Source organism: Brassica napus, chromosome A7 (genome assembly GCF_020379485.1).
Source record: "Brassica napus cultivar Da-Ae chromosome A7, Da-Ae, whole genome shotgun sequence".
NCBI lineage: Eukaryota > Viridiplantae > Streptophyta > Magnoliopsida > Brassicales > Brassicaceae > Brassica > Brassica napus.
Window position 1 is genome coordinate 19,845,590 of NC_063440.1, and position 13,485 is coordinate 19,859,074.

General features: G+C 31.3%; 1 protein-coding gene across 1 annotated transcript; it reads right to left on the minus strand.

The window, feature by feature from the left end:
• Nucleotides 1-5,643: 5,643 nt before the first annotated feature.
• LOC106353498 (trihelix transcription factor DF1) lies at nucleotides 5,644-8,479 on the minus strand. Its single transcript, XM_013793268.3, has 2 exons — nucleotides 8,023-8,479; nucleotides 5,644-7,541 (listed from the first exon to the last, which is right to left on the minus strand). Exons 1-2 carry the CDS (start codon nucleotides 8,283-8,285, stop codon nucleotides 5,969-5,971), a joined length of 1,836 nt encoding a protein of 611 aa, XP_013648722.1. The 5' UTR covers nucleotides 8,286-8,479; the 3' UTR covers nucleotides 5,644-5,968.
• Nucleotides 8,480-13,485: the final 5,006 nt, after the last annotated feature.

Below are 13,485 nucleotides of genomic sequence, written 5' to 3' on the forward strand. Positions count from 1 at the left end.
TTTAAATTTTGATTGGGGCAGTGGAAAATGTTAGTCCGGCACTGACGCCATGAGAAATCATCTGCCCAAAACTTCTTTATGTCCCCCTCAACGAAATGTTGACCTTTTTCGTGTAAAAACAAAAGTAAAAGCTAACTTTGATATTATGCTACGCACAAACTCATTTTTTAAGAAAGAAAACCATATATAGCAAAAAAGAATCAATGGGGGTGATTGGTAGTTGCTGTAGGTGCTGTCCACAGTCTTATTTATTTCTACAGCACCAAATTTAGAACAATCAAGCTTTAATTTTTTTTTTGAAACCACAGCTCTTAAAATAACCTACAACTGTACAAGTGCTCTGCAGAGCCAAATATCCAAAGCAATTTTTTAGTGCTTCAATAAAATTCTACAGCAATAAAATCTAAAGCCACAGCAAAAAGTCTACAGATTTTTTTCTACAGCAAAATATTTAAAGCTACAGCCATTACCAATCAGACCCAATATCTTTTTTAGATGTCACTATCCTTTGGGTTAATTAAAGGAAAATTTTCCATAACGTCTTTCACTGAAATTGGGTTACAAATTACAAGATAACTATGTTTTCCTTAATACTCAAGAGCTCATCAATTTCAAAGGATTCAGGAAATTATGATCAATATATATATATATATATATATATATATATATATATTACTTTTTTTGTCATCATGACCAATATATATACTCTATAATATTCTTGTTTTCCCACAAACGATCGTGAAAGCTCATATATATATTTTTTTAAAGTTTATATAATTTTTAAAAATAAACTTTTATGTTTGAATATACATTTAGTGTTGGTTCGTCATCATTGTTAATTAGCCCCTCAAAAAAAAAATTAAAATATAAATTATAAAACATTCATGGAAACGGAAAAGAAGAAGATTCCGTTTCTAATAATTAGCCACCATTCTTTCTCACATATCATTTTTCCTTTTACATGCCATTTCAGATTTTTGAAGTTGCATTTTTATTTTTTTTTTTTTTTTTTTTTTTTGTCATCTTTTTTTTTTTTGTCATCTAGTTGCATTTTTATTTTTGGTAGCAGATTTAATCTTCTCCAATTCTAGTACACATATATAATTAGACCGTGGCAGATTTGTTCTTACTTCTCATGCAAAAGCTCTTGGTTTTTTCTTGGGTGCAAATCATCTTATTGATTAAATTATAGTATATAAATGACATTTTATGGGATTGGAGAAGTAAATAATATGGTGACATGATACATAAAATAGGTTGGAAAAAATGATTCGAGAATAATATTTTGAGATAGAGCGATCAAATGCTGCCCACTAGTTGATTGCTGTTCGTGGAGGTACTTACTCGGTGCCACAAATTGTTCAAATCCATTACAAATATATGGTCTAAATCTACATATTACAAAATTTCCTGGAATACTCTTGCAAGAATAATGACTCACCACGGTACGAATAATCTTAAAATTTGTATATTGAAGTATATGGTGGTACAGTTTACTTTACAAAACGCCATATACTCTAAAAATTTATAGTTTTCTTTCAACGTATCTACTAGTGTAATAAAGGATCTTCGGGAGGAAACGGACCTTCATGATCACAAGTTTAAGTGTTTACTAGATTTTGACCCGCCCTTTAAAGGGCGGGCATATTTTTTGTTTTTTTTTTGAGAAATTTAATATTTATATTTGTGTTATTTTTATAATCAAATTTTTATTTAATTTAAAATAAATTTTAGTAACTATATTAAATATGTCAAATTGCATAACTATACACTTGTGTCATATTCATTTCAGAAATTATTTTTAAACATTGTTTCTAAAGTTTGCAATATATTAAATTTTCTTAATAGTTACCTAACATAATTAATCAAAAATATTTGTACCCAGAAAATCTGACTCGAAATCGACCCCAAAATTCAAAATCTCATATTCTATTAGACCTAGCCTATATACTTAAACGATTCTTAAAGTATTATATCTGAAAAGTACAAATCCAACCTACACCGAAATTGGACAAATTTTTTGAAAAATATTTGAAAAAAATATTTGTTTAGTATATTCTGTTAAATATATATATATGTAAATAGGTTAATTTGGTCTTCACTAACTTTAAGTAAAATCATATTTAATAAATATTTTTTAATCGAATAACCTATTTAAAACCCGTTAAACTAAAATCCGTAGAATATATTTTTATAAATAGTACTTCCATAAGAATACAGATTGTCATTAACACATGACTATATCTGAAACCACCCACATCCTGAAAATTATGTATAAAACGCAAATCAATGAACCAAAACTTTGAAGGAAGAAAAATAACTACTCAGTCAAAAAGAAAGAAACGTAATTGATGCTTTCAAAAAAAAAATGTAACTGCTTTTGTGAGAAACTAATAGAACGTGGTTAGTGGTAACCAAATAACCAATAAGAATTATTTTGTTTCAATAATATTAATAATTGGACACAACTATTATCAATTGGACATGTTCCTAATTTAATAGTATTGATGGTAGGAAAGAAACGAAATTAATTAACATGTTTGGGATCCTTATAATTATAACAAGAAACTATGACTACTCAAACCAGTTCTCACAAAAGAAAAAAAACTATGAGTACTCAAGACTCACAACTTCTTGGTTTTTTTTTTTTTTTTTTTTTTTTTTTGACAGCAAGAAAATTTACAGACTCATAAAGACTCCGTAAACCAAGGTGGTGACTCTGTATCCATATGTATGACGAACGACGGTTGTATCCTAGCACTGCGTGCCAAGCGGTCCGCCATTTTATTGTCCGTCCTCGATACATGAATAACTTCTGAATTGGTGAAACTTCTTCTCAAAAGCTTGATATCCTCCAGGTAACTCTCAAATGCTGGCCATTCCTCTGGTTCCGAAACCATCTTCACAACTTCTTGGTTAACAGTACAAAATAATTTGTTGTATGGGTTGGAGAGAGCCGTTCCTCAGAGAAACTTTTATGAACATAAATTGATCTAATTGTATGGGTTATTGACAAAAGAAAAACAACAAAATAATAATTTCATAAAAAGTGTTACTCAACGAGCTAAGGATAACTAATTATATACTACATAAAATGCGTTTGACAAATTCCATTTTCTTTTACATGTAAAATCACAATTTCTTACTTTGTTTAATCTTAGGTTGGAATGAAAAAGAAAATCCAAAATGTTAAAATTGATTTTCAAGTTCTGAACATATTGGATAATTTTGGTTAGCAAAAATTATAAATATTTTAAAATTTTACACTTATTTTCTGTATTATGATCTGTAAATTTAATCTGAATTAATCGAATCAATCCAACAACTGAACCCGGTCAAATTTCAAACTGAATCGGAGTTATTATAAAAGGAAACCTCATTACACCTCTATGTTGAGATCGTATGAAATTGATAGCTAGATAGTAGGTCTCTTGGTGAGAAATTATTACCCTCGCAATGAAATTGAAAACTGATCCAAAATATCTTCTATACTTTCAAAATAACATCCAATAATTTGTGGACGTACTAAATATTTCATACATCAACTTTATATATCCGTGGACTAGTGGCAGATTTTAATTTTAACTTAAATAAGGATACCTATATTTTCAAGATGTCCTTTTCGTGTACTTTAAAGTCTACTTATCTTCTTTAATCATTTTCAAAACTCGCAATTTCGAATTAGTTTAAACTTTAGTGAGATAATTTAATTCAACGGTACAAACTGAGACTTGCTTGTGCGCTGAGAGCTTGAGAAGATACTTTTGTAGAAAAAGAAAAACGTAAACAAGATAATTAGCGGTTGTTATACGACCCATATAAACAATAACACACACCAAACGTATTAAAGCAGGGCTCACATTAGTCACATAATATTGTAGTGTAAGAGACGAACAAAAGTTATAATTACAGTGACGTGGGCGTGTTCCTTTCTCCGAATGTTGGCAAAGAGCCTGTAGATTATCGTCTAGGTTTTAAAGAGTCATAAATAAATAATAAAAATTGATCTTTCCATTTCACATTACGTGTTGTTTTATCATTACTTATCAGTTTCAAAATAGTTATCATTCTTAGATTTTTAATATAAAATCTGACGCAGAATACCTAGTTTAATTTTGTATACCATACATTTGTATTTCTGTGAGAGTGCTAAAACATATTTTGTAAAGTATGGAAGATAATACATGTTTTTTTTACAATAGACTCGATGACATAATCAAATGGCCCAAAATTCTTCATCCCACTTCTAGATTGCCTGGATTCGAACTCCTATATTTAGAAGTAAGATACGGACGGCCATTTAGCAAAAAAAAAAAAATCATGGTTATCTAAATAATGATTGTTCATTTTCAAAAATTAATGAGTACTCCCTCTATATCAAAATAATTGGGTTTTAAAGTTTTTGCATACCGATTAAGAAATTACAAAATTTTATTCAAATTTTTTTTCTAGTTTGCATAAAAACAACAATAATTATAGATAATTCAACCAAGAAAAAATCATATTGCTAAATACAAATAGTCAAAAACATTTAATTATATTTACTTTTTACATAAAAACTTGAAAACATCATTTAAAATGAAACAATTTTTTCTCTTAAAACACCACTTAAAATGATACGGAGAGAGTAATATATAAGGTTACCGTGTCAGTCGAATGATTATGGTTTGAATTTCACCACAATTTCAATCATAATTTGCCACTCTAACAAGCCTAATTCACATATTTTAGTGATTATATGAACCTTTTGTTTTGCTGAAGATGATTATCTGAACTACCACATGCATGAAACTTGCATTTTTTTTTTAACTAGTAGTATGTTGTTTTGCAAACATATAGAATAAAACCCATAAATTTATCAAAAAATATATATACATATATACTTACTTAACGTACAAACTATGGTTCCCACAGTAGTAAATTCAGACTAGCTACGTGTTACTCTATGTGTCTCACCAAGTTCGGATTTCTCTGTGTAAGCATGTGCAGAAACTATATGAAATGTTGAATGTTCATACCAAACTTCAATAATGAGTTAAAAATTTGTTCTCAACATCTAGTCAGAACAACTAAAATCACATCGCGTATGATGTGCTCGTTAATCGTTTAAGATTAGTCCATTAGTGAGTGTTTGTGTACATTTATGAATAAGTAAGCATATGCATAAAACGTCACGATCATCGGTAGATACATCAATGATCAATCGTTGGTTAATACAGATCTGGAAATGCGACGAAACATGTGGAAATTAATCATGACAGAACGAATCATCGTCTTAAATAAGAGTTTTGTATACATCGTTGGATCTGCCACATGCGAATTTACGAGTAAACCCCTTACGAAAGAGAGTTACGTTATTTAGGGCAACGAAGAGAACAAGACAGAGAAGGAGATGAAGATTCCTTTTTCCACGTGGACCCCAAACCCCACGCTCTCTCTCATTGTGTGCATGTGAAGTTGGCATCTTCTTTTAAATTATAATATAAAGTTTTTATTTTATTTATTTTACCAAGGAAACTGTTACTGAAAAGGGAAAAGGATGAGCAACTCTCGTCTCTCAGTCCCACCTCCCCTATTAATTCTTTATTTTATTTATTTTTTATAATGTAAACAAAACAATAACAATAATATGTAAAAAACAAATACAGACAACAACAAAAACCATTCATTTAAAAGGATTTAAAAACATTACAAGTTACAATTTCAATTATTTGTTTTTAAACCCCACATTGTCTCCATCTCTTACCATTACTTATTTATTTATCGCAAAAAATAACTAAATCACATGTATTAAATTTTGTTCCAACATATTATTTTTTCTCAGTATAACTTAAAAATCAAAGATAAAAAAAGAAACCACCCCTTTCCAATATTTAAATTCGCTTCTTCTGTATCAAAACTTTAAAAATATTACTACTAATCTTTCAAGTTTCACCACAACCCACTCGAACCCGAATCATCATCCACATCACATGTTATTCGTCGGCTTGTTGTTGTTGTTGTTATTGCTCGGCACAAGCTCAAACTCACCTCCTTCCTCTTCCTCATTCTCTTCGTAGTCTTCCTCCTCGTCGTATTCTTCTCCATCTGTGCCTTCTTCATCATCAAAGTTCTTATCCAACGGCTGAGGAGGAGGATGTTGATCAGGTTGAGCCGTTGCAGCAACTGTACTCGTCATTGTAGTAGTTGCCATCGCGGGAGGCCATTGTTGCTCCGGTTGGACCATCAAAGGAACCGAATTATCCGGTTTAACTAAACCGGAAGTTGAGGAAGAAGATGCAATAACGTTGTTACTAGTGTGGAACTTGTTCCTCTCCCTATATAAAGCATCAAGCTGGTGAAAGTAAGGACAAGTCTTGGAATCTTCAGGACGTTTCTTGTTGCTCTCCTTGACTTTCTTGAAATATTTGTTTATGTTTTCCCATTTTTCTTTGCATCTCTTTGAGTTCCTGTTGAACCCTAAACGTTTCATTCCCGCTGATATCTCTTCCCACAACGGTCCTTTTGGTCCGTTCTCTTGATACTTTGAGTCAAGATTCGTCCTCAGCTTTATCAATGCCTCTATCTCCACTTTCGGCCACCGCGATGAGCTCAATGCTCCTGCCGCGGAGGCCGACACTGGAGTCATGTTCTGATCACCGTTGTCTGTTTTGGAAGTGTCTACGGTCGGTGTCACTGGCTGTGTCGGCTGACTAATTGGAGGAGGTGGCGGTTGAGGCGTTTGCTGGTTGTTGTTATTATTAACCTGCATTTGCGATGGAGGCTGTTGCGGTTGCGGTTGTTGTTGCGGAATTGATTGACCTTGAGGGTTCGGTTTCTCAGATAGTTTCTGAAGAAACGCCATAACCGCGGCGTCTTTTGCGGCGGACATGGAGCGTTCTTGAGCTAAGATATCGCGTTCACGGTTGATACGAGCAATCTCTTGCACTCTCCAAGACTCTTCTCTAACCAACCTCTCGTGCTCTCGCTTCTCGACAGCTTCCAAGAACTTGCGTTGAAGCTCCTCTTGCTTATCAACAACCTGTCTCGTTAACCGCTCGAAAAACTCTTTCCATTTTCTCTTCCTTTTCTTCTTCCTCGTCGTGGTGGTTCCGTCGCCAACCTCGACGTCAGAAGACGTCGAATGAGAAGAAGATGTTGAATCATCCGACAGAAAGTCTCCGGAGATGTTTGGGAACGAAGGTACGTTCACAGGCTGAGTATAAGGAGGAAGGGTTGTGTTTGTTATCTGCGGTGTAATAGTTGTTACCGGAGGAGGAGTGGAGAACATGGAGCTGTTGTTGTTGTGCGGTCGTAGAGGCGGCTGCGGTTGAAGCGGTTGCGGTTGAGTCTGTGGTGGTGGTTGTTGTTGTTGTTGATGATGGAGGGAAGAGGAGGTTGGTCGAGTCTCGAGAGCTTCTAATTGATCAAAGAACCGATAAGTTTTGCCTTCGGATTTTCCGGTACGGCCTTCTTTGGTTCGTTTGTGGTATTTGTAAACGTTTTCAAATTTCTCTTTGCATTTTTTGGCGTTTCTTATGTAACCAAGCTCAGCCATTTTCCTGAGAACAATATAAACATAGTTAATTTAAACTCACGATTACAAAAATTCATATGGATTTTTGCTCATGAAAAAATCATGAATATATTGTTTATTTAAATAAAATAAAATTAGTAAAATGAGAATATATATATATATATATATGTATATATAAGAATATAGTTGAGAAGTGGATCAATCAGCATGAGTTTGAGTTTGTGAAAGACTTCGCCTTCTCAGTCTCATGAATAAAACATGACTCAACTTACTTTATCTAGTTTAACAGTTAATCAATTAAAGTAAAACCGAATCTGGGAAAATTAACATTACAAAAACCAGATCTCTAAACTCCTTCAGTTAAAAAAAAAAAAGAGAAGACAAGCTTATGTAATAATCATTCCAAATTAGATCAAAATCACCAATGATTTAGAAAAAAATAAAATAAAACAAAGAGTGGAATAGAGATTTTTTCCAGAAAAAGGAAATGAATAAAGGAGACGCACCTGGAAACCTCTTCCCACAAGGGTCCTTTAACGCTAGAGTCTCGAAACGCTATTCCCATGTCAGATCGTATTTTTAGCAGCGCAAGCGTTTCCTGCCGCGGCCACCGGTTTCCTCCAAAACCGCGGTCGTTCATCTCTTCCGACACCTCAAAAGCTCCAACCGTTGCTGCAGCTGCCGCAGCTTCTGTAGCGGCTGAATCGTTCGATGGTGGAGGTGTAGCTGAGGTTACGGCTGTGGTTGTAGTACCACCCAGCTGCATCATCTTTAACAGTTTTTTTTTGTAAAAAAAAAATCTCCCTCTCTCTGTCTTTGAAGGAGAAGTTACAGAAATGAAAAATAAAAATAAAAAGGGAAAAAATAAAAATTCATAGAAGAAAGAGAAAAAAATGGAAGAGAGAGAGTTTACATGAGGAAGAAGAGTGAAATCTCCAGGCGCAGGGTTTTATGGAGTCAGAGTTTGTAAATACCTAAAGTTGTTTTTTCTTTTTATATTTCTTTTCTCTTTCTGTGATGGATCTGCTTGTTACTCTCAAGGAGCTTGAAAATATTTACATTACAACTCCCTACGTTTTACCATAAATCGCATATATTATGATTTTAAAAATACTATTAAATAAAAAATTAATATAATTTTTAATAGATACAATAATACAATTAACTGATTACATATTTTTTTTGGCAAAGTTAAAGTTTACATTGATAAGTGAAAACATCTATATAAGTAATAAAAAAACATCTTACATATTAAAATAGAGGAAATATCTTTTCTTACCTATTTAATTCAATTTTTATCACTTTTCATTGATGTTTTTTTCCTTTGTTTGAGACAAAATGAAATCTTCGTAACTTCTCTCTTTCATATTCCAAATGTTGAGTAAATAAGCGATTTAATTTACAGTGTATTTCCGTAACAAACTTTTTATATTATGATTTACATTGGTGAGTTATACACGCTGATATATCTAATAGGTATATATTGCTGACTTTTATTTTACTTTTCTAAAATTAATGTGAAATTTTCTACATATGATAAAACTATAATAAAAATTATATATTTTAAATAAAAACTTATTTTTAATATAAAATGGCTAAAAATTATATATTTTATATTAAAACTTATTTTTAATATAAAATGGCTAATACATGTCTATTGCAAAATTAAAGTGTTATGTTAAATACAATAAATAATATGATTAAAAGTTGCAATTTGTAGTAAAGCGAATTAAATTATCGTCATACTGTTACCTAAATTCAATAAATTGAAGATAGATTGAAATATACATAAACACTGTTTTTCTATTGTAATAAGAAAAGGAAAGAAAATAGAGCAACGGTGTAATGTTAAGACAAGAATTTATACGGAAGAAACTGAAGCTTTTTAGCCAATTTATTTTCAGAGATCTATTGACAGCTGAACATAAAGACGGTGGTGATTAGTTGGTTTTTGTCCGTCCAGCAAAATTGTCTTAGAAAGCGGCTTTTAATCTCAAGCATTCAATTTGTTTTAGTTTCAGGCTTATGACTTTCATAAGGACATTACCCTTGGTTAATAATGGAAAAGAAGGGATTTTTGGTGTAAGATAATTTTTCAATCAAAATGTTTATATAAACAAATTTTGTATAGTGGAAGTTTTAGGTAAAATAAGATAAAAATATATTGAAATAGTTTATATACTACTATTTGTGATATTTTATCATTTTTTGTTCTTCTGTAAGAATAAGAGGTTAATCGTAAAAAAAATTAGGTGTCTTGACATTTTTTTTAAAGCTGGAGATGAGGATCAACTTGCTTTTTGGAACGTATTATTCGAAATTACTATGTAGACCCTAACGTGGATCCCATTGACCTTTAATCATTGAGGGTTACCTAGCTATTATATTATTAGTTAAAAATTTAGATTTATAATTTTTTGGTAAAATAAATTTATAATTAATAAACTAATTCATCCTGATTACTGATCTGGATTTGTCCCCCTCACATTCACATATACAAATTATTCTAATCACCACAAGTACTGATCGCCCACACTCTCTAAACACGGGCTTGATTTCAAATCAATCCTGTGATATGATTTTCTCGACAAATTATTACTATAACCCAAACTAAAGCAATAAAATAATAAATATAAAGGATGATGGGATGTTAGAAGTGAAGTAGTTAGATGTGAGTCGTTTTCTGGATTGAAGTAAATGGTCACCATTTCCCGTTCAGGCCATACATAGCCTCAGTTTATTGATTTTTGTATCATGCTGAACCGATTTGACAGCCGTTATCTAACGTAATTAACTAAATCAATAATTTAAACATGACCCAAACAACCAATTTCAAGAATAAGTAATTTTCTAAATTTATCAGTTTTTAACCCTGCGTTTTAATTTTTCATTTTTTTGTTGGGTTCTCCGAACAAATCCGACTAATCCTTTAGATATGCAAACTTGTGACGCACACACATAACATGTCCATCTTAATATATTTTCTACCTTTTTGTTGAAAACAATTTATATTTACAGTCCTCAATCAATTTTTTTTTTACAATCCCTAATCATATCTTGTTTTTTTCTCTATCATATCTAGTTGTTGTTGAGCTAACATATTATATTTTACAAATTTTCTATCTTGTTGTCGAGAAAATTATACCTAGTATATTTAAAGTCACAAAATATTAGGGTTTTGGTATAAAGCAACAAGAAGTAATACGATGCAAAAGATTATATTAAAATATATGTTTTTTGAAAAATATAAGATAATAAATTAATAGTCGAGTTTTGATAGGAGTTGAACTAGGGTTAGCAATGTTGATCCTTAATTTAACAAAGATGGGGTGAACACGAACACACAGGAGATACAAAATTAAACAAACCAAAAACTTTCCAACATAATTTTTGAGATTAGTGACGAACTGACGAATAAATTCTTCACAGCCATCATAGCTCGCAAATTATCCAGTTACCATAATCTTACTGTATCATTTTTTGGGGTGCAATGCAGCGACTATCCTATATTCTGTTATTCTATAATATATGTAAATTTATTAACACAATGGGTGTGACTGGTGACCAAGGGAATAAAGAGAAACACTATATTCCTTAATATTTTTTAAACATTTTACCATTCATGAGAAATAAGTTTTCCTTTTCATTCCTCTTCATTCCTCTATTTGTAGAGAATTATAGAACAAATCAATTCCTCATCAATTTTGATAAGGAACCATCATTCCTTATCATTCCTAAAAATTTATTCATATTCATTTCTTTCCTATCCGTTCCTATTGTTCCTACGATGGTTACCAGTCACACCCGATGTAGTTTTGAGGTTATAGTAAAAATGTAGATTGTCAAAGGAAGCACAATTTTTATCTAAGGCTAATTATCAGTCTATTGAGCATATATCGAGCGACATATCGTACATGTGGTAAAAGAATTGGAAATTTACCAGCATCATTAGGATTAAAAAGTAATAATGTTAGATTTGGGATATTTAATGAATTATAGGGAAATGTATTGAAAGGTGGATATATCATACCAGGGACCATCCTTTTGGTAGCTCCTAAAAGCATTGAATATGAATTTTCTACGAAATTATATAATAGCCACTCGATTCTCGCATGGCTCGACCTTATTAGGCCTTAACGTTACAATTTTATCTTATTCTACTTAATAATTTAAAAAATAAATAAATTCTACTTAATAATTTAAAAGTATGTTTATCTGTTGTGAGTCTTTTTCATAGGTGCACTTCATAGTTGAAAACGACCATTATGATAACAGATCTCAAGGATAATATTATGTTACTATATCCTTATATATAAATACATGATTTGCGAGTTTAGAATCATGTTAAAGCCATTTCTCAAAAAAAAAAAAGAGAGTTTAGAATCATGTTGGGAACTATATTTAAAATAACAGTGTAAGAGTTTGGCATAAAATTAATAAATATTTAAAATATCAGAGACATTAGTGTACAAAAAGAATTATAAAAGCCATCAATTAAGTAATTCAATTATTGATGGGCCAGGGTAAATTTAAGGTGGAAAAAGAATAAGAAGTAACATGCAAGTGGATTGAGAAAGGAGCATGGACCCGTTTAAAAAGAAGAATTTACTGCAGTAAACACCCAAAAAGTGAAAAATGTTTGTGATTTGATCTTTTGTAAGTATATCCTTCTACTTTAATTTTACTTAACTTTTTTTTTGATAAAAATAATGCCACTAACATTTTACATAAGGTAATTGAGAAGAGAAAAAGTCAAGTATGCCACTACGATTGATGTAGAGGTTCTCTCTTTATAACCTAGCATATAATTTTTTAATCAGCTGTAGTTACCATCATTACTCGCACGGAAAATCACACACATACACCCACACACACCGATATGTGTGTGCACGGAAAATCACACTCACACTTGCAGTATCTATACACACGAATATGTTTATCAGTGTGCTCCGAACTAATTAATCTTACTCTAATAAGCATCTGTCTCATTTTCCAACGTGGCACTCATATACAAGATTTGATGCTATTTTTGTCAATAACTTTAGAGAGTTGTGAATTGTGAAATTTATCCGTAAACTCTGCACCAATCAGATATATAAATATATATTGGATTAATGAGTTATAGTGACTTATATTTCTTCATGCTAACATATTAATGTACAGAGATTAGTAAAATTAAACTTCAACTATATCAATATATGCCAGCAGAAAACTGATTGACCTAGCTACCACCATTTACTTTTATTTAATACATTTTCTGGTCTTAATTATATAACTTCCTAAGTTAATATAGATATGTCTATTCACACACACACACACACACATATATATATATATATATAATATTTTAAATACGACTGGATAAAAGGTTAAACTGAAAGTCTGAAACTAATAATATTTTCTACAGAAATGTAAATAATCAGCAGCAAATGGTCAGTTGATGAATTCCAAACAAAATCCTTTTCTCTACTTCAGCCATTGAACCAACATAATTTGGTGTGTGTACATACATATATTATTCTCTATATATATGCATACGTAGATGTGTAAACATTATATATTCCATGACGAGTTAATAAAAAATAATTCTACATAGCACGATATATTTAACGGCGGATTTTGGATTCATGTGAAGTTGCTTTGATGTCGTAAATTGTAATTCTCCGTTTTATATACATCCATTTTTAAATGGGTCTTCTACCAACTATGATTATGCATGATACGGTTTAGGTGTCGTTCTTTTCGATATATAACCGACGCATATCTAAGTTGAATTAGAGCCGGAACTTACATGGTTCGACTTGCATGCATAGCAAATAATTACGACTAAACCGAGATACAATGTGAATGTGCAATGGATTGCTTGAAGACTCATGGAGATGATTAAAATGTCTGCATCAGTCTATATTATTATTATATGTTCTACCTAAATACCATGGAGAAAAATGTATATAATAATCTGTACATCA

Coding starts and splice junctions, on each gene's coding strand:
- LOC106353498 (XM_013793268.3), bottom strand. CDS start 8,285: ATGATGCAGCTGGGTGGTACTACAACCACAGCCGTAACCTCAGCTACA. Junction 7,542..8,022: donor TTGTGGGAAGAGGTTTCCAG/GTGCGTCTCCTT, acceptor TATTGTTCTCAG/GAAAATGGCTGAGCTTGGTT.